Below are 21,355 nucleotides of genomic sequence, written 5' to 3' on the forward strand. Positions count from 1 at the left end.
AGCTTACGCTGGGAGCTGTCAAATGAGGAGCAAATCTTTCAAAAGCAATGTCAACTAAAAAGAACCTTTATTATAAAAAACTTTCTTCTTTACGTTTTTGTTCCCATTTGAAATTCTGCTTACATTATAAAACATTACCAATAAATTTGAAGCCTGTTCAATGACTTAATAATCATAATCCAATCAGAAATAAAAAATCTCATGTAATACTATTTAAATTACATTGGAAAATCCTCCGTAAGATTCTGATTGTATTTTGTATTGTTACTGCAGCAGTTTTAACAGTTTTTAACCGATTTTTTTTTTAATTGGATCAAATTTTAATTTGTTCTTAATGATCGTTTGAAACATAACATTTAAAATTGAAATCTACGAGAATTTTATCTACAGCAAAATAACGCCAAACTTCCAATTGGAATCTTGGCTCAACGGCTTCCCCATCTAGGTGGCTTGTTTATTTATGTTTAGCAGAATTTTATTGATGTTGATCCGTTAAGCAGCCAAAAAGGGCAGCAGCAATAAATGTTAAATTTAATAGACACCTCTCGAGAAGGATAACTTTATGTCTCAAAAAAAAAGAAGAAAAAAAAACACATTAGCAAAGATCGCACGGCAGTGTGGATGCGATACTTCTGTCCTCGTTTCGCTGCACCGGGCACGAAAGAGAGGAGAGAAAAACATTTCCCCCCATTGGTACCCCCAAAATCGGTCAAACCGGTATTCTGGCTGCTCCGTTAGAGAGAACAACTGTGGCGTGGGGGAAGGTTGGGATGTTGGGAAGGGAGGAAAAAAAGTTAGTGAAAAAATAATCATGGTACAGAAGAAAAAAAAAACCCCCAGGAAAACAACAAACAAAAACACACGATCATACGGTGTTGCCTCAGCATTTGCGTTTCGGGTTTTGCGAAGGATTTCTGTTCCCAAGACTCGCGCTGCTATGTGCGCGATAGATGTATACACAGTTGCGAAGTACACGCACACAAACACACACACACACACACACATACACACACTTGCGCATATATGTATTCAGCTGAGCTGGTGCGTAATGCTTCACTTCCATCTCCAAGTGTGGTGTGGTAGTAAAATAGAAAGCACACGTGATTATGCAAACAACAGCACAATTATCAAACGCACCACTCACAAATGCAAACACGCATACACACAGCAGCGTGTGTGTGTGTGTGTGTATGTGTGTTGTGATATGATCGAGATAGAAGAAGTGTGTGCTGGTATTTTCTTACATTGTGGTATATAAAGACGGTATCGAACGAGGAGAGCGGCTTGTTTGCGAAGCGTAGTTTCTCTCTCTCTCTTTCTCTCTATCTCTCTCGCTCTCTCCCTATATATGTTTCTCTCTCTCTCCTTCTTCTCCTCTGCCATCTTCGTTGATTGCACAGTTTGCATGGATTGGTAGCGTACACGGGGCTCTGCTGGCTGGGCTTGGTATTGCACCCGAAACAAATACATTCTTTCCCACACAGCCGTAACCCGCTCGGCGCGCTCCCCATTATACGCGGAGACTTCCCCTCGCCCGGCGGAAATGAGGGCGCTGGGGACGCGCTAGAGCGAGAGGGCGCACCTTTGGATACGAGGCCACGGGGCACAAGAAGGAACCGGGCGCTGGTGGGGGCATTAAGGAAGCGTAGAAAAATCGTAACATAACCTAGAAATCAGCTATAACATGACACGAAATTTGCTCCCGCTATATTTCATATTCATAATGAACCGTTTGTTGTTATTGTTCGGCGTTTGCATTGTTGCCGAAGCTGTTTGCTTTGCGTTTTATTGCCCTACTGGGGGTTTTTTTAAGGCCGCTCCCTCCCTCAAACACTTCGGCTGTGCTGGGTGTAGCAGCCCTGGAAGGAGGAAAACAAAAGGAAAAACTGCGGGGAAGGGGAGGGGTAGACAGGGGGAAGGATTTATTTCGAATGGGAAATAAAACGAATGGCAATTAGCTACAATTGAACATCTGTCATATGATGGACATTCTTTGTGTTAAAAATAGCTTTTTATAGCAGAAAAAATTGTTGCAAAAATAAATAAAATAATAACAAAACGCACCAAACATATGCAACGATCAGCTTGTGAATTGTTTATTTATGGCTCAGTTTAAAAAAAAAGTAATAATTACAGTACATTAAAAGCACCCATCAAACTAACCACAATCCTGACTTTCTTGCCCTACCCAACACTCCCTTAAAATCGCTCGCACTTTAAAGACGGCAGGATTTTCCGACAGTTGAGAAACTTTAAACCCTTACCAACGGGTGGCACGGCGTGCACGAGACTCCTTGCTTTATTCGATCCATCCAACTTCAACTCCATCGAACGGAGGAACTGTTTGCCCATTTCACCCCTCCCACCACCCCACCCTCCTTCTCCACCACCGCCTCCTTTTCCCCTTCCGCAGGCAAACTCACCACTTCGCTCGTTTATTGCAATACAAGGAAAACCTGAATTGAATTATTCTGCTTTATGTTTCGTTTTTGTTGTGTTTGATTTCTTTCTTCTTTTGAGTCGTGTGTTTTTTTTTTCGTTGTTGTTGTTGTGTTGTAGTGTTTTTTTTTTCTGCTGGTAGCTGATATTGTTGCTGTTCCTTCTCTCAATTACGATGGAATGTTTATGTGAACGATGCCTTAGATTGGTGGTTGTTTAAGGAAACGAGCAATGGTACCATCTAATTCAGTGGTGCGCAACCGAGTGGCCGATTTCCCTTCGCCATGTAGTAGTAATGCCCAGCGGTGAACCATCGCGCAACAAATTTCTACTAGTTTTTAAGTCTTTTATTTAAAAAAAAAACAATTGAAATGATCTGTAATTACGGATTAGCCTAACACAAAGTGCATTTGTTGCCATCATATAGAAAATATTACTCCATCTCCAGCTCCTGCTATTAGTTCAGTAATTACCTTACCGTTAGTAGTTTCTACTTCTTCTCTATTGTTTAGGAGCCGAAGACCCGTTTGTAGTTAGCGGCACACAATATCTAATTTATCAATTTCTAGCGCAAACTAAATTCAGAAGCTTAGAACATTTTTTACATTTGTTATTTTTTATGTTGTTTCTTCTTATTTTATTGTTCTTGTTCATCTTGTTCATCTTGTTCATCTTGTTCTTCTTGTTCCTCTTTTTCTTCTTCTTCTTCTTCTTCTTCTTCTTATTCTTCTTCTTCTTCTTCTTCTTCTCCTTCTTATTCTTCTTCTTTTTCTTCTTCTTCTTCATCTTTTTCTAATTCTTTGTGTTTCTTATTACTCTAGTTTTTCAAGTTTTACATTTCTTCTTCTGCTCCTAATTCCGCACTTTTCTTTTTTTCGTCTTCTTCTTGTTCTTTTCATTACATTTTTTCTTGTTTCTTCTTGTTTTTTTTATGTTTTTTTAAATACTTTTCTTATCTTTCTTTTTTCTTATCCGTATTCTGGTACCTCTGGTATTTTTTTCTCCTTTCAACTTTTTTCTTTCTTTTTTACCTTTTCTACTTCATGCTCGATAAAGTTAGCTCACGAAGGATTGAGTTTTTTTTTGTCCTTAAGTAAATATTTTGTCAAAAAGGGTGAAAGACTATTTGAATCGTTGTTTGAATGTGTATTAAATGTATTTTAACTAATTTTAAAAGGAAACAAAAATAAAAGAAAAAAAATGTTTTACAGTTTTACAAAGTTATCCAAACAAAACGTCCAAGTCCGTATCGAGCACGGGTTCACCATCCCTGACCTAATCTAAAAACCTTTCATGCTCATGCTTCCCTCATTCCCCGTTACTAGCACGGGTTTCCTCGAAATCGCTGCCCCTCACTCGCACACTCTCCATCTCGCTCGCTCTCTCGCGCAACTCCCTTGGCCAACGATCGTACGAGCTGTCACATTATGTAGCATACACATCTGTCTATTTTCATCTATGATGACCGACACACCGACACAGAGCAAACGATACATGCACAGCATCGCACACACTGATACGCATGTACCTGTGTTAATGTTTCCACATGCGAGTGTGTGTGTGGGAGTGTGTTGGTATGCGTGTATGTATTTGCAAAGAGCAAGCTTGCAAGACACCGGCGCCTGGGAGGGATGAATTGCGAGACACATTCGCGCGCACACACACACACCCAGATGAAGATCCCCCGCACTGAACTACCGCTTGTAAACGCGCGCGCGCGCGTTCACTCTTAGTGTACGGCTGCCTTGAACCGTACCTTTCCTACTCACACTCCACGCTCTCCCCACATTACTTCGCTCTGTTTCGTTGGTGTGTGCCATAAAAAAAACCCATATTCGTTAACGGTTACACCACTCCTACCCTGCCTCAAATTTCCCCTATCTCAGCAACTGCTCCCTTCTCCTCCTTCTCCTCCCGCACCTACGTTAGGAGTTTTTACATTTTCATTATAAATGTTTGGTTGTTTTTATTCCATCCCGCTCGTTAGCGTGCGTCTCGATTTCACTCGCTGGCAGGCGTTCGTCAGCTACTATTAAGCTGCTCGCAGGAACACACCATGACAGCTACTAAATCCGCTTCCCCCGGTCCATTGCCACTAGCCACCGGTGACAACTTCAAGAACGAAACGCAAGAGTACGTGAGGGGGTTGGTTGGGTGGGAGGGGGGAGGGGTTTTGCTTATCTTCGCTTAAGCCATCACCATCAGCAGGATCATTTCGTTCATATTTCTGATTAAAAGTTTAATGAAACAAATTGAACTCCTCCCACGTGTAATCAAAACTGGTACGGTTGTATCTAGTGTGTGTGTGTGTGTAGTCTACTGTCTTCCCAGCAGTACACCAGTGCAAGCTGTTTAGAAAGTGGATTAAATGCTCGTTTTATGCAGGAGCGTGCTCGGTCTCGCTCGGCCACGGCACACACACACGCCGAGCCGGGCACGAGTGCAAGGGAGAAAGCATCCGGAAGATGTTGGGTCTGCGCCGCGGGAAGGGACGGGGCAGCATATACATGCGTACTGCTTGTACGAACATGCTGCCATACACAGCCATACATGATTCAAACACGCGTCCAATCACCCCACCCCACCCAAGCCGCCCCTCGTTTTTGGCACATGGATTTTTCCACCCCTTCCGAAGAAAGATACCAACAGCCACCAGAGAGGGAGAGAGAACGAAAGAGAGAGAGCGCATTCGCGCGCCTGTGTGCGTGTGAGAAAGCGTACAACGCACTCACTTAGTAACGAAATAAATTAATTCATGTCGAAACGCGCAACACAAACAATCGTCCCTGCTCGCTTTGATTCGGCACCATCTCTCTCTCTCTCTCTCTCGCGTGCGCGCGCGCGCTCTCGTCAAACCCAGCCAACATTCCTACCGCGTGCTGCCGTGCGCGCGTCATCATTTCGTCAGCAAGAGCGAGAGAGAGAGAGAGAGAGAGTGAGCATGGTTTAGGGGAACTACGATATCAAAACCACCGACCCCGTACACATGATAGAGCGAGAGCGACAGCAACACAGGGGGTGACGGAAGGGAACAGGGTGCTTCAGCTTGAAGGGGAATACTAACTCAAACCGAAAGTGAAATATCAAATAATCAACTTGAAAAACGGGAAAAGATAACACAATACGTAATGAACGGATTATTTCTACACATGTGCGGAGGGGCGATGGAGAGGGGGGGACGACGACTGGAGGAGTTGTGGAGGGCGGGTATGAGATTGAAGGGATCTGTAGGGATGAAGGTTTGATGTTGAGGCAGGGCGTGTGGTGTACGTGTGTGGGTAGGAAGGAGAGGAGATACAAAGAGAACATGAGCGATACGAAGTAAAAGACAGAGAGAGAGAGAGAGAGAGATATGTTTGCCTAACGTCAGATGAACACGATGAACACACACCGGCTATTAGCGCGCGCGAACTCGAGTTCTTCTCGAGCTGTGTGTGTGTGTGCATTCATCTAAAATAACGAAAAGTAATCCAACGCAATAAAAAGGGGGCCACACTATTGTTGGAGAAGCGTGCTGGAAAGTATTGAAATTCCTTCAGCTCCCGAAACCTCACTTGCGCCGAGCTAGATAAAAGCGGTGCGGTAATGCCGAGTGAATCATGTTTCATCGCAGTCGTTTATTGCCTTTTTGTTGTTGTTGTTGTTGTTGTTGGTTTTATTATCATTCTTAACAAGGTCTTAACAACAGTGCATGCTGAAGAAGAATAAGTATGTTTTTGAAATTTCATTAAAAAAAAATTACATTTTTATGTACAAAGTGTACATTACAGATAAAATATAAATACTGTTTTTAATAAAACCTGAACAATCTGCTTTTTTGGTTGTATTAAGGCAGTTTAAAGTATTTTCACAATGTTCGCTTAAATGTAAATTGTTTAAAAGTGACATTGAAAGCAAAATCCCCTGACAAAAGTAATATAAAAAAGTGAAGGCAAGGGCAAATTAAACAAAATACAAAGTAATGAAGAAAATAACATTAAAGCATCTTTTTAAAATTAATAATAAATTGGTTACCATGTACACTACTTGAGATAAACAATTTTTAATTATGTTATTTGTTTGGAGCCTTTTTTTGTTAATTTTAAAACAACGAAAAATGAAAGAAAATACACTTGTAGAACCGATAAATAATAAATGTAATAATTGCTAAAAATAAAATGGCAAAATAATAAACATAAAAACAAACAAACATGGCAATTTTGACATTTACATACACACCAGCTAAGTTGGAACTCGCTCAACGGTTTCACTTAAACTACTTAAGCAAATTAAATTGGAAAAAAATATCATTCCGGGTAAAATGTATAAAACACACCCCCTGCCTTCCCACTCCCCCCCCCCTTCCCCCGCCCGTCCGTATCATTCCATCGCTTTCGAAAGGCAAACGCTGCGAACTTATCCCAAAGCGCTCGTCATTGCAGCAAACGTTCGGCTTTAATATTTATGCTTTTATTCAAACAATATCGAGTGGGAGCACGGGGCGGTGCGGGAGGGCGAGGGAGTAACAGGGAATAATAAAACGAGAAGTTGAAGAAAGAGAATATACAATATAGAGAGAAGAGGACTAAAAAAACCTCCAACAAAACAACCACAGGGGGAGGCGGGGAAGTGGGGGGAGGGGTTGGGATGGAAGAAGCAAAGGCACCCCTCCTCCTACCCCTTTCTACTACCCTCTCCCTTCCACCGCTTCACCGCCAACCATCATTCCACTCCGTAATGTGAATGATAAACTCGTTTCCTATCAATTCTTGTGAAATTCAACGTATCAAATCATTTCAACGACAGTTTCCCTCCCTCCCCGCTCCGCAACCCGACCACCCCTGTTTCTCCACCTCATCATTCCCCCCTCTGCACCGTCGAACCTCGCTCGCTCGCTCGCTCTCTCACCCCCTCTACCGTCAGGACACTCTTGAGATTTATGTTATTTTTAATGCTCTGTTTTCCTGTTTTATGTATCTTTGTTTTCAAGAATTTATGTCAGCTCTTCCACAATCTCCCTCCCTCTCCCATATCCCCCAAAGACCAGCCCACCGCTCACCCTTTACCCGTGGATCGTTTGATGCTCTCTCTCTCTCTATCGCTCTCGCTCTCTCCTTCCTTGCTGCGCTTTGTTGCGTCTCGCTCGCACGCGTCGACCTTATGCTCAGCCAGTCCTGTCTTCTTGTGAGTGTGTGTGTGTTTTTTCTCTCTCTCTTTTCTTCTCTCTCTCTCTCTCTATCTCTCTCTTTCCATCTACATCATTCGTGCCTTAGATCATTGATAGCACAGAAATCAACGGCACATACACAACACCACAATCGAACACACACTCACACACAGGGGTGAGGGAGAGGGGGAGATCGCACGCAACATTGCTATACAGTAAGGCACACACACACACACACACACACACACACACCCATACAAGCAACTAGCTGGCCAAATATAGCGCACAAGGTGTACATAGCTCCGCGGTGTCGAGGACATCTCCAACGATACCAATCTGCTGTTCGCTCTGGCTGCGTCTGTGTGTGTGTGTGTGCGCGTGTTTACAATATGTGAGAGTGTGGTGCCGCTGCTTGCCGTGTGCAGTGCCCGAGCTTAAGCGAGTTCGATTTCAACAGTACCAGCTTGTCGCACACATACGAACACACCCGTCACCCGTCTTCTATCAACATGCACACACACACACACACACACGCAAACGAAGGGCAAAGCTTGGGGAGGGGTGGGGAGTGCTGTGTAACATAATATTTCCCACTGAAACGGGCGGCCCTACCTATGTACCCGGCCACGGCGTGTATAGTTACACACCAATACATAATTTAATAACAGTCCACCCCTCCCACTTCAAAACTCCCCCCCCCACTCCCCTGTGAGAAAGAGAGCGCACAACTACTAGGCGATGTGAAGTAATCATAAATTCCTGAAAAATTGAATTATTTGTTATGTGTGCGAAATAATTCAATCTGCTTTCTAAAATGAAAAGCGAACTTCGGGAATTAAACGGAGCAAAACCCGGAACACAGAAAAGCGTGTGAGGGGGAGGGGACGACACGTAGTTTGAAGTTTGAAGAAAGAAAAGAAAAAACTGTAACGGCCTGGCAGAGAACATACATCCGGATTTTATTGGCGGGATGTGTCGAAGGTTGATTACAGCTATCCGCACACCACCAAACAAATGTTTGCCGAAACTAGTGCCTAAAGATGCCCCGGATTGGTTCCTGGGGGGGGGGGGGGGGGGGGGAGTATCATCGATCTGGTGAAGTCCAGGAAGTCAAGGAAAGGCCAGAATCGAACCAGAACCCTGCATAAAGATCTCGCTCCAGATCGGTCACTTTAAACGGCAGCTTTAAGCTAGACCGGGCTAGCTTTAAGACCCGGAGATGGCGCAGCGAGGACGACTACGACGACGGCATCACGTTCGTTTTGGTTAATTAGATTACTGCAGGATTTCAAACCTCTGGATGAAGTATCTCTTTCCCGTGTGTTAAAGACACATCTCATTCCTCGAGTTTGATTTTGCCCGAGTCGTTCCACATTTAATAGAAGAGAGAAGATTTCTGATGTATCTATTTTGTTTGTTTGTTAGGAATATTCCAACTAGAATGTTTTCCGGTCGGGTTAGTCCACGCAAAGTACTATCGCGTACAGTTGCTGCTTTCCGCCATCCTTCATCCAATTGTCACGGTATTGTGCACTTAATAAGCATGCTAACAAAGCACTCTCAATTAAATGACCGTGCGCGCGCGGAGGTTTTATGGGAGCTTGCTGTAGTCATCCGTCTGCGTTTGCAGGTTCGACATTTGACAGTCGTATTCTAGTCATATTCTAGCTATAGTTGCGTGATAGCCTAGATATGAGAGCTCATTCGTTTTACAACCGTACGCACTCCGGCACTCCTGACATCAGCAAATCCTGAAGTCGTCCTGAAGAAGTTCAACCGAGATCGGGTTGTTTGTGCAGGTTTTTATATGTTTTGGTTGTAAAAAAAATCATGATCTACAATAGATGCAGAAAAAAAACAAGACCACTTTCGTTGCGCTACCACTATTGAACGCGTGGTTCATCTTTTATGAGTGGCTTTTGTTTTGCTTTTTTTCTGAAGTACAATTTCACACAATGCAGCGGTGTAGTACGTCCGCAAACTACGAGTTTATTGTATTTATTAAAATTAGATCATCAAAGTCATTTCCGGCTTCTGTGCGGCATCACTCATCGCACTCGCACGCGGGTACTTTATTTATATAGCGCCATTAGCGCGACCAAAAACAAAATCCCATTCCCGCACAACAACAGGCGGCGGCGAGATCCACAACAATCGAAGTTCAATTTCCCGTTTGGGTTCGGGAAATCCGGAAGCGAGCTCCGGGACGGGGGAAAACAATTTCAACGCGACGCGAGCAGTTCCGTTTTCCGCCTGGAAGGATGCCATTTGCCATCGTTTGTTTTAAAAATAGTGGCTAGTTAGTAGGCGCTATCAGGCGCCCTCTGGCGGGGGGAGGCATTCATGGGCCAGGATGTATCCGACGGGAAGCAATCGTACGGTAATTTAATATAGAGAGAAGAATTCTTGATTAATCTGCAATATGATTAATGGTTTTAATTGCAGAGCTTCTTGGAAGTAGATCCAGCATTGTTTATAACCTAAACACTATCTGAGGTGCCTAGTTTGAAAGTCTTGCCATAAATTTAACGACTACTGTTTTATGGATTGTTCACATTTCTGCGGCGCAACAGTTGGAAGAAAAGACCCCGAAACACATGCTTCAAAATGAAGGAGATGTACTTACAGTATAATTTACACTCTTCAACACACATTCTTAGTACACCCTTACTTATGAACGTACTGGTACATTATACTGACCCTTCTATTTGAATTCCACGTGCAATCTGAGTTCCAAAATAAACAACCCAAAGCTTTATAGCATCCCTGACACTTGCGCACTGGCAACGCGAGCGTGTCCAGAAAATCGATATTTCAAACCCAGCTGTACCTTGGCGCACAACAACACAGTGTTGTTTTGTGTAGTGCCCGCGGTAGAACGCGGTATCGACGCCATAAAGGAATGGCCGAAACCATGGCCACCAGCACGGACGACACGAACGTGGAGTCGACGAGGACCCAGTGCGACTGTTCCCAGCAGCAGCTGATCGAAGCCCGTGCCCAGCTGACGGCGCTCGAGCAGAGCAATGAAACGGTAAGGCACCACCACCCACTCAGCTGATCCGACACACCTGCTGCATCATTGCCACCTTGCAGCTGCAGAAAAAGCTGGACGGGTACCGGAAGGACAACGAGAATCTGGTCATCAAGTACGCGTTCGTGGAGAAGAAGGTGCTCGATCTGAAGGCGCTGGTCGGCGACAAGGACTCGCAGCTCAAGCGGCACGAGCAGGAGGTGGCCAGCCTGCAGAAACAGATCGGCACGCTGAAGGCGGACAAGGCGAAGCTGCAGAAGAACATTGAGTCGAAGGTAATTGCTGGGGATTTCGGGTTGATGTTTGTGCTTGGACGATTTGGGGCGTGTAGAACGCTTTGCCGGAATATCGTTGGACGCTAGGCTATAATAGCGCTTGAACGCAGGCTCTAGGACCCCCTGTAGACGTTTCCCCGAGCGTAGGCTTGCTCTGAAGGATGCGCCTGTGAAGCTGATCAATCAAAACCGCGTTCGCATGCTGGTTCTGTTTCTCTTTCCCCCCGTTTGCTGACCGAATGTGCAAGCAACGCGACGTGGAGCGGCTCGGCAAAGAGCTGGAGGGTAGCCGCCATTACGCGGCCCAGATCGAGATGCGCTACAAGTACGGCAGCTGCCGGTTGCGCCGCGAGGCGGAGGATCGAATGGTAGTGTGCTGTGGGCGCAACGAGCGCTCCCGCGACAGCAATGGAGCAATACCAGTGACCAAACTCATCCCACTTTTGCCCTTTCCAAGAAACTTGAAGCGGAAGTGCTAACGTTGCGTCAACAGTTATTGCAGCACGTGATCGCGGAGGAGACGCACCAGGCGAGCGAACAGGTGGCGGAGATGGAGCGCAAGGTGATGGAGCTGCAGGCGCGCGAGATCATGCTGAAGCACGCGAACGACGAGCAGGCGGGCAGGATCGGGACGCTCCAGCGGGCCAACCACGAGCTGCGGGACACGATCGAGCGGCAGGAGAAGAAGCACACCAGCACGCTGCAGACGGTAGGGTACCATGGGAGATGTCCGCTCACGGTTTTTGGGCTTACCTACCTGTTCCCTTCCCCAACAGCTAAAGGAACTCGAAACGGAGCGAGATCAGCTGCGGCAGCAGATGGGTCAGCTGCAGGAAAGCTTCCACCAGCAGCAGGCCGCGATAGCGGAGCTCCAGTCGAAGGTGGAGGCCGCCAGTGTCGCCGCCCAGGAGTCGTCCCGGTAAGTCTCTAAAAATCTTTCAAAACCTCAAAAATGTTACATTTGTTTTTTGTTTTCCTTTCAGTATGGAGCGGGCCGTCGCCGAGCAGCGGGCCGAGCTGGAGCAGCTCGCCGGCACGCTGGACGAGCAGCGCAAGGACCTGGAGGTGCTGGCGGCCCGCGAGCTCGAGCTGCTGGCGCTGAACAAAGATCTCAGCGAGGTGAACTGCCTGCTGCAGCAGGAGATAGCGACCCAGGAGTCGAAAACGATCGCGATCACGCTCGAGTACGGCAAGTTCGTGAGCATGTGCCAGGAGTACGACGCGCAGATCGTCAGCCTGGCCAACTCGCTCGCCGCCGAGCGGCAGCACCGGACGGAGGAGCGGCTGCTGATGGCGAAGCACATCGCCGACCGGACGCGCAAGCTCGAGCAGGCGGAAAGCTGCCTGCAGCAGACGCTCAACGAGCTCGAGGCGAACCGCAAAAAGTACTTCGCGCTGGTGAAGGTAAAGCCGGCTGTGCCGATACGGCACCTTAATAGTGCCTTAATTTGCAACCACTTCCTTTCGTTGTTCTCTCGTTTTTCCAGGACTTTAAGCGCGAGATGAAAAATGCCCACTGTGGCGTAGAGTCGAGCATGATGGGACAGTAGTAGTAGGTGCAACGGCTTGGTGTACCTTTGCGATACGGTGTGAGCCGCTTTTATTTACCGAACGCGATAACAGACGCTGCGAGAAGATGCTGCGAGGCAATAAACGCGGTGCAGCGCGTAAATTATGTATGTGCGTGTGTGTGCCCGAACAGACAGGGCAGATAAGATTAAGGCAGATCGGTTGTTGGTATCACTTGTAGGCGGGTTTACTTTGCACGGTGTACGGTGTGTGTGCCCCGTTAGCAGTTTGGAAGACTTTAACTTATATTATATGGTAATAATAATAAAAAAAACATAAAACCTATACTAACAAATGCTTACTTGTGGAATGGTAGGATTTGGAAGCGTTTTAAATGCAAAAACAACAAAGCTACACACCGCGTGTGTACACTGAAGCGTGCGCCCTTCTTTACGTCTTGGCGCTAAGCGTGAGGTATATGCGTTGATGGGAGGTATATTCGTTTTCGGAAGCAAGCTGGAAGCTGTGGCTGTTATCACAAGCATCCAGCGCAAACAGTATTGCCAAGCTGCCCTTAGCCGATTGCACTAGCGTTCGAACTGGTTGTGTTGCGCACCCTGCACTAGTCCTGCATTTGTGCCACCGCCTGCCGCTCCGGTTGCGCGCTGCACTGCTTAAGGCACAGCTTGACGGGCGCACTCGGTACGGTAATCATCTTCAGGATCGGTTTAATCGCGCCCTGCTGGTCCGCTTCGGCTAGCGTTAGTTCGAATTTGGTCAAAATCTAAAATTGACATTAAAAAAAAAGAAGCATCAACTTGGGCTGCTCGTCTGTTTAGCGTTTCAGTCATGTGCAGCCTGCTCACCATCGATAGTAGATAGTGCATCTGTAGCTGTGCAATCTTCTGCCCGATGCAGGACCGTGCGCCGATTGCGAACGGCAGCGAGGCGGACGGTGTGCGGGCTGTGGACGGCTCCGCCGCGTTGGTCCGTTGCCAGCGGTACGGGTTGAACGCTTCCGGCTCGGCAAAGAACCGCTCATCCCGACCGGCACTGTACAGCGAGAGAAGGACGAGCGTCTGCAAAGCAGAGAAATTATTAATTTTTTCTCCAATTACGTCACGAAATTCACACATCACTTACATCTTTGGGCAGTGCGTACTCCCCAAAGACGGACTCGTGCTCCACGAACCGCCCAATGAACGGGGCAATCGGATACAGGCGCAACGTTTCGCGCACCACACCCTTCACTGAGCCGCACTCCAGCGTGTTGGAGTCGAGCACGTCCTGCCGGACGGACTGCTGCAGGTTCGCATTGCTCGCCAGCAGGTACAGTGCCCAAACGGTAGCAAATGCGGTCTGCGGACAAAAAAAGGAGAAAGACATTTGAAAAATAAATAAAATAAAACAGATTGAAGATAGACGCAGAGCACATACCGTATCGCCGGCGGCAATGATGAAATCGATAAAGATGCGCATCATCAGCGGTTTGTCGAGCTTCTGCATCATCAGATCGAGCAGACCGTCCCGCGTCTGTGCGTTTGCTATTCCGAATTCAATGATAGCCGTTGCTGAAAAGAAACAAAAAGAAAATGGTAATTGGTAAAATGGTAATGTCAAAAAGTCTGAATTGTGACACTGCTGCTGCTCCAAACCGTGCTTACCGAGTCGGATCGTTTCCGGCACCACCTTTTCAAACTGCTGCCAGGGCTGTACGTTCAGCCGGTCCGCGATTGCGGGCGGAATGTTCATCAGCTCCGAGCTGCAGCGGAAGATGTCGTACACGACGGCGGAAAACTGTTGCACCAGGCGACGGAACTCGGTCGACTGTTGGCATTCGGTAAAGGCTGAGCCAAGCATTACGCTGAGCACCACTGGAGTGGAGTGAGGGAAATAAATAAAGACATTAGATGAGGTATAAATGGCACTACAAAGCTACCCCACCGCATGGAAGCTCGAGGACTGGAGTAGGAACGGAGACATAGATTTGGAGCTGGATTTAAGGATAGAGTTTGGAAGAAGATGATCGAGACATCCATTTCAAACTAAATTCTGAGCTCCAATGAAATATCGATGTGCTCCGGGACTAATTCCAATACCAGAATTAGGATTGAAGATGAGATCTGGGTCAGAATTCATGCTCTTGTCTTTGTTGGAAAAGTCTGGGATGGAATACATGTCTGCAAGTTAATCTGAGTTCTATGATCAGAGTCAGAATTGAGAATATTCGGACCTATTTTCATCTTCCTGTCTGGCATCTGTTCCGAGTTCCAATGCCCGAACAATATCTGAAGCTTGAGACATTGGATTATTAGAGACTACATTCTACATTCATACAGCAACCAACCTTCGACGGACCACTGGTAGAGGAACGCCTCAATCCCCTCGAAGGCAGCGGCACTATCGCAAGCTTGCTGCATATGACCAACCGTAGCCTCGCACGTCCCCCGTATCGGTTCCTCCATCCAGTGGAAGTCTTTCAGCATCGGTTTGTTAAAGATTTGGCGCGACTGCAACCACTCCTTCCCGTCCCTGTTGCGGAAGGAACAAGCACACAAACAGGTACATGTGTAAGCACGCTATCAGCGGCACTAACGACCGTGCCCCAAAACGTACATGAAAAACAGGCCCCGCTGGTAGTCGTGCTTCTTGTTGAAGTACGTCCACGACTCGGGCAGCGGATGGCGCGGGTACGCACCCTCCAGCTGGAACGTTTTGCGCATCAGGCTCGGGTCGCGCACAAACACCGCGTTCTGCGTGCCAATCTGCAACCGCACCAGGTCGCCGTACTGCTCGTGGTACTTTGAAATCCTCAAATGCAGCCTGTGTGTCAGCGAGAGAGAGAGAGAGATAGAGAGAGAGATAGAGAGAGAGAGAGAGAGATAGAGAGAGAGAGAGAGAGAGAACACAAAAAAAAATGAAAATTTAAAAAAAGTAACGTTTTAACGGCTCTCCAAGCGAAAACGACATCCGATCAACCGAAAACTGCGCACCGAGGCGCACGGGAAGCGAACAGTTTTAGGGGGCAAACAAATGAGCTTACTCAGCTGGTTTCCCGAGCTGCATCACGTCGTTCAGCATACCGAGCAACGGAATTCGGCGCGGGCCCGGCATTTCCGCGAACGGTTTGGCCCCGCGGCTCTCACCGGCCACCCCAGCTCGCTGCTGCTGGCCGCCGGTGCACCGGCAGCGGCTGCCCGTGCCGCGTAGCCGCTGTAACATTGGAAGCGTTAAAGACGTGGGAAAATCACACAGCACCAGCAGGGAAAACCAAAACAACGCACTCCGCTCCGCCCGAGCTTAATTAACTGAATGAGCACCGATAGACGTAGCCGGAGAGAGAGAGAGCGAGAGAGCACGGGCGGTGGAGAGCGAGAAAGAGACGATTATGCTTTTTATGCTGCGTTGCAGCACCCCTCCGCTTGACGTTTCCATGCTGGCCGTGCAGCGTCTGTCAAACGTCAGTTTGCCGTATTAAGACATGTGCGCATGTGTACCATTAGAACGAGTTTTTGAATTTTACGATACGTAGATACGTAGGCGTAAACGTCTTCCATAAAGCTATCCTTCTCAACCGTTTCGCTTTTTGCTCTGGCAACGATTTCGATGCAAAAACGAGTTTTACGCAAAAAAAAAAACTAAATGACTATGAAACTTGTCAAGCTAAATGCTCGTTGGTGGTCGTTCTATGGGATCTTTCGGCATTAATGTATGCTATCGAAGTACATTATTCATATTATTACGTCCCTAATATACAGTTTTTAACTTCGTTCACTACAGTTGCTAGGTTTTGTAATAGCGCGCTAACGCGATTTATTTCATATTCTCTTCGATAAATTAACATAAATGAAGCAACCAACAGATTTGTCCCCTTTAATGCGCTCGCTCTCTATCGGTCTCTGTTTTCTTCCCCCCCTTATCTTGGCTATGTATACATATATATATCCCTCGTTGGTTGCTGACAAATTTGGTTCCTAACAAAAAAAAAAAAAAGAAAAGGAAAGGAAAAACAAATGCGCGATTTCACTTCGTCTTTTCCGACTCTACTGCAGTGGGTTCGCCCTTGGCCGTTGCAGCTTCAGCGCCCTCGTTCGTCGGTTGCTGGAAAGAAAGTGGAACCGTTAAGGGCACAGCGGAAAGCAGAGCAGCAGCGCAGGGGATTAGGCAAACGTTTCTTTTTCTTTACCCGTACGGTAGTCTTTTGTCGTTTCGATGCGATCAGGCTCATCAGCCGGTATCGGTTCTCGGTGCGCTCCGTTTGCTTCTGCAGGATGACCATCAGCGTGGTGAAGCTGTTGCCCACGAACAGAATGAGGAACAGGATGCTCAGCACCGGTATCTGTGTCGAGGCGGGAAGGGCGGGTTTTAGTGTCAATGTGCTATTCACTAGCGTTGCTGTTTTAGAACCGTTTGCCGCGCGCTTACCTGCCAGGTCGCGTCCGGGTGCTGCGTGAGACGGTAGAGCGTCCACGCGTTGTAGAACTGGAACAGATAGCCGACGAACAGGAACGGGAAGAGAAACTTGAGCCCGCGCCACATCCACGAGTGGAAGCCCTCGATCGTGATGTCCATGTTGTGCCGCTCGCCGAGCGCCTTCAGCCGGTACAGCACGCCCTTCTGGTAGCGGAACTGCATGTACTGCACCAGGCTGATGTAGACGTTGAAGTACATGAACTGCGAGCGGAACAGCTGCCACGGTTCGCCCTGCGGCCAGACGAGCAGCACCCCGGCACAGACGGTCGAGATGAAGTGGTGCAGCCGCCACCAGCCCTTTATCCGCGAACCGTTCACCTGTTTTTTAAAAGGGTGGGGCAAAAGCAAAGAATTAGATACTAAATTATCAGACAAAAAAGAAAAGGAAGGAGTATTTTAAATTGTTTTAAATTTGCGTTTATCAAATCACTTTCAGAAGCATCCGCTGCCAGTTATTTGGACTGGTAACGGACATTTAATAATGCTATACGAATTCCTAGGAATCCGATTAAAAATCTGTTTTCACACAAAAACGGATCGATAGAAGCATGATAAAGATATCCATCATAATCACTTGTTGGCGTCAGTGCTGCAAAATGTCATGAGATATTCACCAACGAAAACAATGAACATATCTGTGGTAGCTCGATGCTCATTGCTGATACTCAATGAAAATGCGTCATGACATGTCGACACATGACGACATGCGAGTGCTTGAGTCAACCGCAATACTCTGACTCACAAGCTAAGCTTAATGACGTCACAAGCATAGTCATGACTTTTTCTAGCTGTGGACAGTGCTGCCAAGTGGCACTGTTTCAGTCACCAACACTCATGACTGAAACGAAGCTCAAATCAGTTCACGTACATAACTGTGATGATAAGAGGGTGAGACTCATACAGATGGTGGACCCATCACATTCTTGATGACATTTTGTTTTGCACTTAATTCTTGATCACTCACTTGGTCATGACATTTTCTGTCGGTGATAATCACGACATTCTTGGAATATATTTGGCTTATGTATTTATATTATGTATTTATGTATTATATATTTGGTGACATTTTGTAGCACTGGTCAAATATTTATGAAATATGTAGTGAAATTTTTGCAGCACTGGTCAAATAAATATCACTTAAAATCACTAAATTATCGCTAAAAAATAAAAACGTTACAGCATTTGAAATTCTTTTAAATTTGCGTTTTTCAAAAGCCTTCCATTTCAGAAGTTTCGTTAGAAGTGAATTGTAAGATGTTGCCCTCAAGAACAAGACATTTTGAACAATGTTTTACTGGTTCTTATCGCTCTTTACGCCGAAAATAACTGATGCCAGTTATGTGGACTGGTAACGGTCATTTAAAAATGCTATACGAATTCCAAGGAATCCGATTAAAAATCTGTTTTCACAGAAAAACGGATTGATAGAAGGACGATAACGATATGCATTTGAATCGCTTATTGGCGTAACACTTTACGGTATTATTTAAAAATAATAATCAACATCGCGAAAGTGCAAATGTAACCACCCAAAACATATTTTAGCGCAATTTTTTTTGAAAGTTTATGACACATTATGGCTCAAATAATGTACTGAACTTTCGAAAATGCGCAAAAACCCTCGTTTTTCATTTTCATTTTTACTTTCTAACGATTCGCAGAAATCAGTTAAGAGAAAACATATCCGAAAAAGGGGGAAATGGTGCATACCTTCAGTATGGATTCCCTAATCGTAAGCGTGCAGTAGTACCACACCAGCAGGAATAGAAACACGAGCTCGAGTGCGCTGAAAAAAAAAGAAAGAAAAAAATATGAAAAACACGTCACAAAAACACACACACACGCCCAACCTACCGGTAGTTGAAGACAATGTTTAGAAACGACAGCAGCAGCCCGATCACGTTCAGTATCAGCTTGAACTTCTCGTACTCGTCCTTGTACCGGATCTTGTCGTTGCGGTTCAGTATCGACACGTTCACGTCGCCAAGTATGATCTTCAGATACTGGCTGTTCTGTTGCGGCAGGCCCTGCTCGATCTCGTGTATCTGCGCCTTCCGCTTCATGATGCTCTTCTCCAGCTGCGTCACCTTGTCGCGGTCCTCCGGCGTCAGCTTCTCCTGCGTCATGTACCTGCGAGGGGGGGAAGCGTTTCTGGTTAGATAGTGTGAGATTTTTGGTGCATCTTTTTTGTGGTTGTTTTTGTGGAGAGCATTGAGCGGTCATTTAAAGCCATCGATTTGGCCAGCATGGTTGTTTTTTTCCCCCCTCTTCCTCGTTGCGTGTATAATTAACCAATAATTACGCACGACGTTCCGAAACCGGTTTAGGCCAACAGCTGCCCTTGACCGTGTAACGATGGCCGGTGCGCCCTCGAAAGCCCGTTAATTAGCGATTAGTGGGCACGAAAAAGGATTAAACGCACACCACCGTGACCGGTGGCGCAGACGAAAAAAAAAAAGAGGAAGAAGCTAAAACAAGGTTGTGTTTTCATGCCCTCTAGCACCACCAATATTGATACGCGAATCTTTACGATACCCGCGATACGGAGAGTGCATCTTGGCCCTGGGCAGATGATGATAAGCAGAATTCCAGGGCGATATGTTTTTTTTCTGCTATTCGTCGTGCTTTTCGTCGGTGTTAGGCCCGTCGATCGATACCGTCGCCGTGAGCGGTCGGTTAGAGTCCAAAGTTTATCTTATCGCCCACCTGTTGTTTTGTGCATATACTTATTAGGACGCTCGCTGGGCTGGGCGTGCGTTCAAGATGTGTGCCCAAGGACGCCCCGGGTGTGGGGAAGGGTTTTGATTGCGGGGATGGATCGCTCCGCCCGGGATGGGTCATCGCGAGGCTTACGTTTTGAGGTTTTTCGATATCTGCCGCATCCGGTAGCGCTGGTGCTGTATTTGTTTTGTGCATTTTTCCTGCATTTCCTCCAGCCGCTCGTGCAGCTCCTGGTACTGCTGGTTGGCGGCCTGGAACAGGGCGAAGAAAAAGAAGAAGAAAAATAAGCACACACACACAAGTTACACACACCGACATTGGTCAATACGCTTGGAACACCCGCTTCCTCTCCTTCACCTTCCCCCGGCAGTGCTCCCTCCTTACCTCTAGGCTCCGGTACTCGTCCGACAGCTCGGTCCAATCCTTCTCCAGCTCGTCGACGTCCACCGAGAGCGACATTTTCACTTGTCTCACTTGTGTCCCTCGGACCACTCGGGGTTTTTTTTTGCGGGGACCTGACTGAACCGTGTGTGCGTGTGTTATGCGCACCTGAGTGGGTGGCTTTTTTTCTTTCTAAAATGCACCGAAAAAAAAAACCACTTGTTATGCTTCGCCAACCACCTTTCCCGGCGTCACCGCAGAGAGAGTGTGTGTGTGTGTGTGCAGAAACGGGGAAAAACAGGGACCAATTTCCCGACCACAAACCACGCACGCACGCACGCACGCAAACACACACGCACAGGCTCGCACCGCACACAAACAGTGAGGGCTGCTGTCCGGGGTGCTGTTAAACGAAGTTTGGAGGGAGAGGGGGGAGAGACCGGACGAAGGTTGATCGGTGCTGGCTACGCAACGCACGCTCCACGCACGGAATGTGCGTCCGGGTGGCAAAGTGGGCTGCAATTTACAAACAGTGCAAAGTATACAGTGGCATTTTTATACGCCGCTCTTTCTCGGTAGTGTTGATGTTTCCGTCCGCAACGCATGCACGCACACACACACACGCACACAACACATACCGTGCTAAGCGGGATTCGGCTGCTCTCCGTTGGACGCTTGCTGGCTGTAATATAATCCCCACAGGACGGTTAAACCCTTTCCGATAATGCTGCGCGTAAGTTTGAGGTGTTTTTTAATCAAGATAAATAACGTTTCGCAAGAATTCAATAGAATGTATGGGTAATGTTTCCTCTAAATCGCTCTCCACCGGGTTACGGTAACGCCAGGTAAACGATTGAACCGTGCGATATAAACGCAAACAATTTGCCTTTCTAGACGTTGTGCGGCATTTGGCACGTAGGGCGGTTGGTAAACGAATAATACAGTGACAGTTAATCCCCAAACAGTGTGTATGTTGACACTTGTTATTAGGTGTTTTTTTTCATTGATTCTCAAAACTATTGTTTTAATGTAGTGGAAAATTGGAAACATGGAAAATGGAAACAATTTTTCCTTCGAAACAATTTGAGACCAAACACGATTTAACGCAACCCTTTTCCCGAAAGTCTTTTATACTTCTATCTCGCATGTTATTTAATTTTATTATGTTACAGTCTTTTCCCGAGATACGCGAATTTTTATTTTTGACAATTCATAGGTCAAATTGGTACAATTACTTCCAACAATTGTCAAATTGAAAAAAAAATGCAGTTTTGCTAAAAGTTTCGCTAAATCGCTCAATTCACAGAAAGAACTGCATTTTCTACACGAATCGAATGAAATAAGTAATAATTAACATTACATTATTCAATTTGAACA

The 21,355-nt window shown here is 46.4% G+C and overlaps 3 protein-coding genes across 7 annotated transcripts; 1 reads left to right on the forward strand and 2 right to left on the reverse strand.

Moving 5' to 3' along the window:
- Window positions 1-10,042: 10,042 nt before the first annotated feature.
- LOC120906697 (myosin heavy chain, striated muscle-like) lies at window positions 10,043-12,748 on the forward strand. 2 transcript variants are annotated; one of them, XM_040318561.1, is made up of 7 exons: window positions 10,043-10,619; window positions 10,682-10,894; window positions 11,143-11,262; window positions 11,352-11,603; window positions 11,671-11,813; window positions 11,878-12,298; window positions 12,382-12,748. In XM_040318561.1, exons 1-7 carry the CDS (start codon window positions 10,488-10,490, stop codon window positions 12,442-12,444), a joined length of 1,344 nt encoding a protein of 447 aa, XP_040174495.1. In that variant the 5' UTR covers window positions 10,043-10,487; the 3' UTR covers window positions 12,445-12,748. The 2 variants fall into 2 exon arrangements, with proteins under 2 accessions (XP_040174495.1, XP_040174496.1); XM_040318562.1 differs by lacking the exon at window positions 11,143-11,262 and having other exon boundaries at window positions 10,045-10,619; window positions 11,388-11,603.
- Window positions 12,445-15,769, reverse strand: LOC120906696 (cytochrome P450 315a1, mitochondrial). Its single transcript, XM_040318559.1, has 8 exons — window positions 15,447-15,769; window positions 15,020-15,226; window positions 14,751-14,935; window positions 14,068-14,277; window positions 13,841-13,974; window positions 13,547-13,762; window positions 13,270-13,482; window positions 12,445-13,187 (listed from the first exon to the last, which is right to left on the reverse strand). The coding sequence occupies exons 1-8, from the start codon at window positions 15,623-15,625 to the stop codon at window positions 13,026-13,028; spliced, it is 1,506 nt and encodes a 501-aa protein (XP_040174493.1). The 5' UTR covers window positions 15,626-15,769; the 3' UTR covers window positions 12,445-13,025.
- Window positions 15,770-16,187: 418 nt separating this feature from the next.
- On the reverse strand, window positions 16,188-20,833 carry LOC120906698 (transmembrane protein 120 homolog). Of its 4 annotated transcripts, none has more exons than XM_040318566.1 (8): window positions 20,617-20,833; window positions 19,982-20,170; window positions 19,730-19,848; window positions 18,731-19,006; window positions 18,587-18,662; window positions 16,829-17,194; window positions 16,590-16,742; window positions 16,188-16,504 (listed from the first exon to the last, which is right to left on the reverse strand). In XM_040318566.1, exons 2-8 carry the CDS (start codon window positions 20,054-20,056, stop codon window positions 16,427-16,429), a joined length of 1,143 nt encoding a protein of 380 aa, XP_040174500.1. In that variant the 5' UTR covers window positions 20,057-20,170; window positions 20,617-20,833; the 3' UTR covers window positions 16,188-16,426. The 4 variants fall into 4 exon arrangements, with proteins under 4 accessions (XP_040174500.1, XP_040174498.1, XP_040174501.1 ...); XM_040318564.1 differs by having other exon boundaries at window positions 19,982-20,494; XM_040318567.1 differs by lacking the exon at window positions 20,617-20,833 and having other exon boundaries at window positions 16,596-16,742; window positions 19,982-20,593.
- Between the last annotated feature and the right edge of the window lie 522 nt (window positions 20,834-21,355).

The sequence above is a fragment of the Anopheles arabiensis genome, chromosome X (genome assembly GCF_016920715.1).
Source record: "Anopheles arabiensis isolate DONGOLA chromosome X, AaraD3, whole genome shotgun sequence".
Lineage (NCBI taxonomy): Eukaryota > Metazoa > Arthropoda > Insecta > Diptera > Culicidae > Anopheles > Anopheles arabiensis.

Bases quoted from the DNA above. Each gene is read 5' to 3' on its own strand.
- LOC120906697 (XM_040318561.1), top strand. From the start codon at position 10,488: ATGGCCGAAACCATGGCCACCAGCACGGACGACACGAACGTGGAGTCG. The intron at 10,620-10,681 runs GTAAGGCACCAC...GCCACCTTGCAG, and splicing joins TCGAGCAGAGCAATGAAACG to CTGCAGAAAAAGCTGGACGG. The intron at 11,263-11,351 runs GTAGTGTGCTGT...GCCCTTTCCAAG, and splicing joins GCGAGGCGGAGGATCGAATG to AAACTTGAAGCGGAAGTGCT.
- LOC120906698 (XM_040318566.1), bottom strand. From the start codon at position 20,056: ATGTCGCTCTCGGTGGACGTCGACGAGCTGGAGAAGGATTGGACCGAG. The intron at 17,195-18,586 runs GTATGCACCATT...TTTAAAAAACAG, and splicing joins TTAGGGAATCCATACTGAAG to GTGAACGGTTCGCGGATAAA. The intron at 16,743-16,828 runs GTAAGCGCGCGG...GCCTCGACACAG, and splicing joins ACCCGGACGCGACCTGGCAG to ATACCGGTGCTGAGCATCCT.
- LOC120906696 (XM_040318559.1), bottom strand. From the start codon at position 15,625: ATGTTACAGCGGCTACGCGGCACGGGCAGCCGCTGCCGGTGCACCGGC. The intron at 14,278-14,750 runs GTTGGTTGCTGT...ACTCCACTCCAG, and splicing joins CTACCAGTGGTCCGTCGAAG to TGGTGCTCAGCGTAATGCTT. The intron at 13,483-13,546 runs GTAAGTGATGTG...TCTGCTTTGCAG, and splicing joins AGTACGCACTGCCCAAAGAT to ACGCTCGTCCTTCTCTCGCT.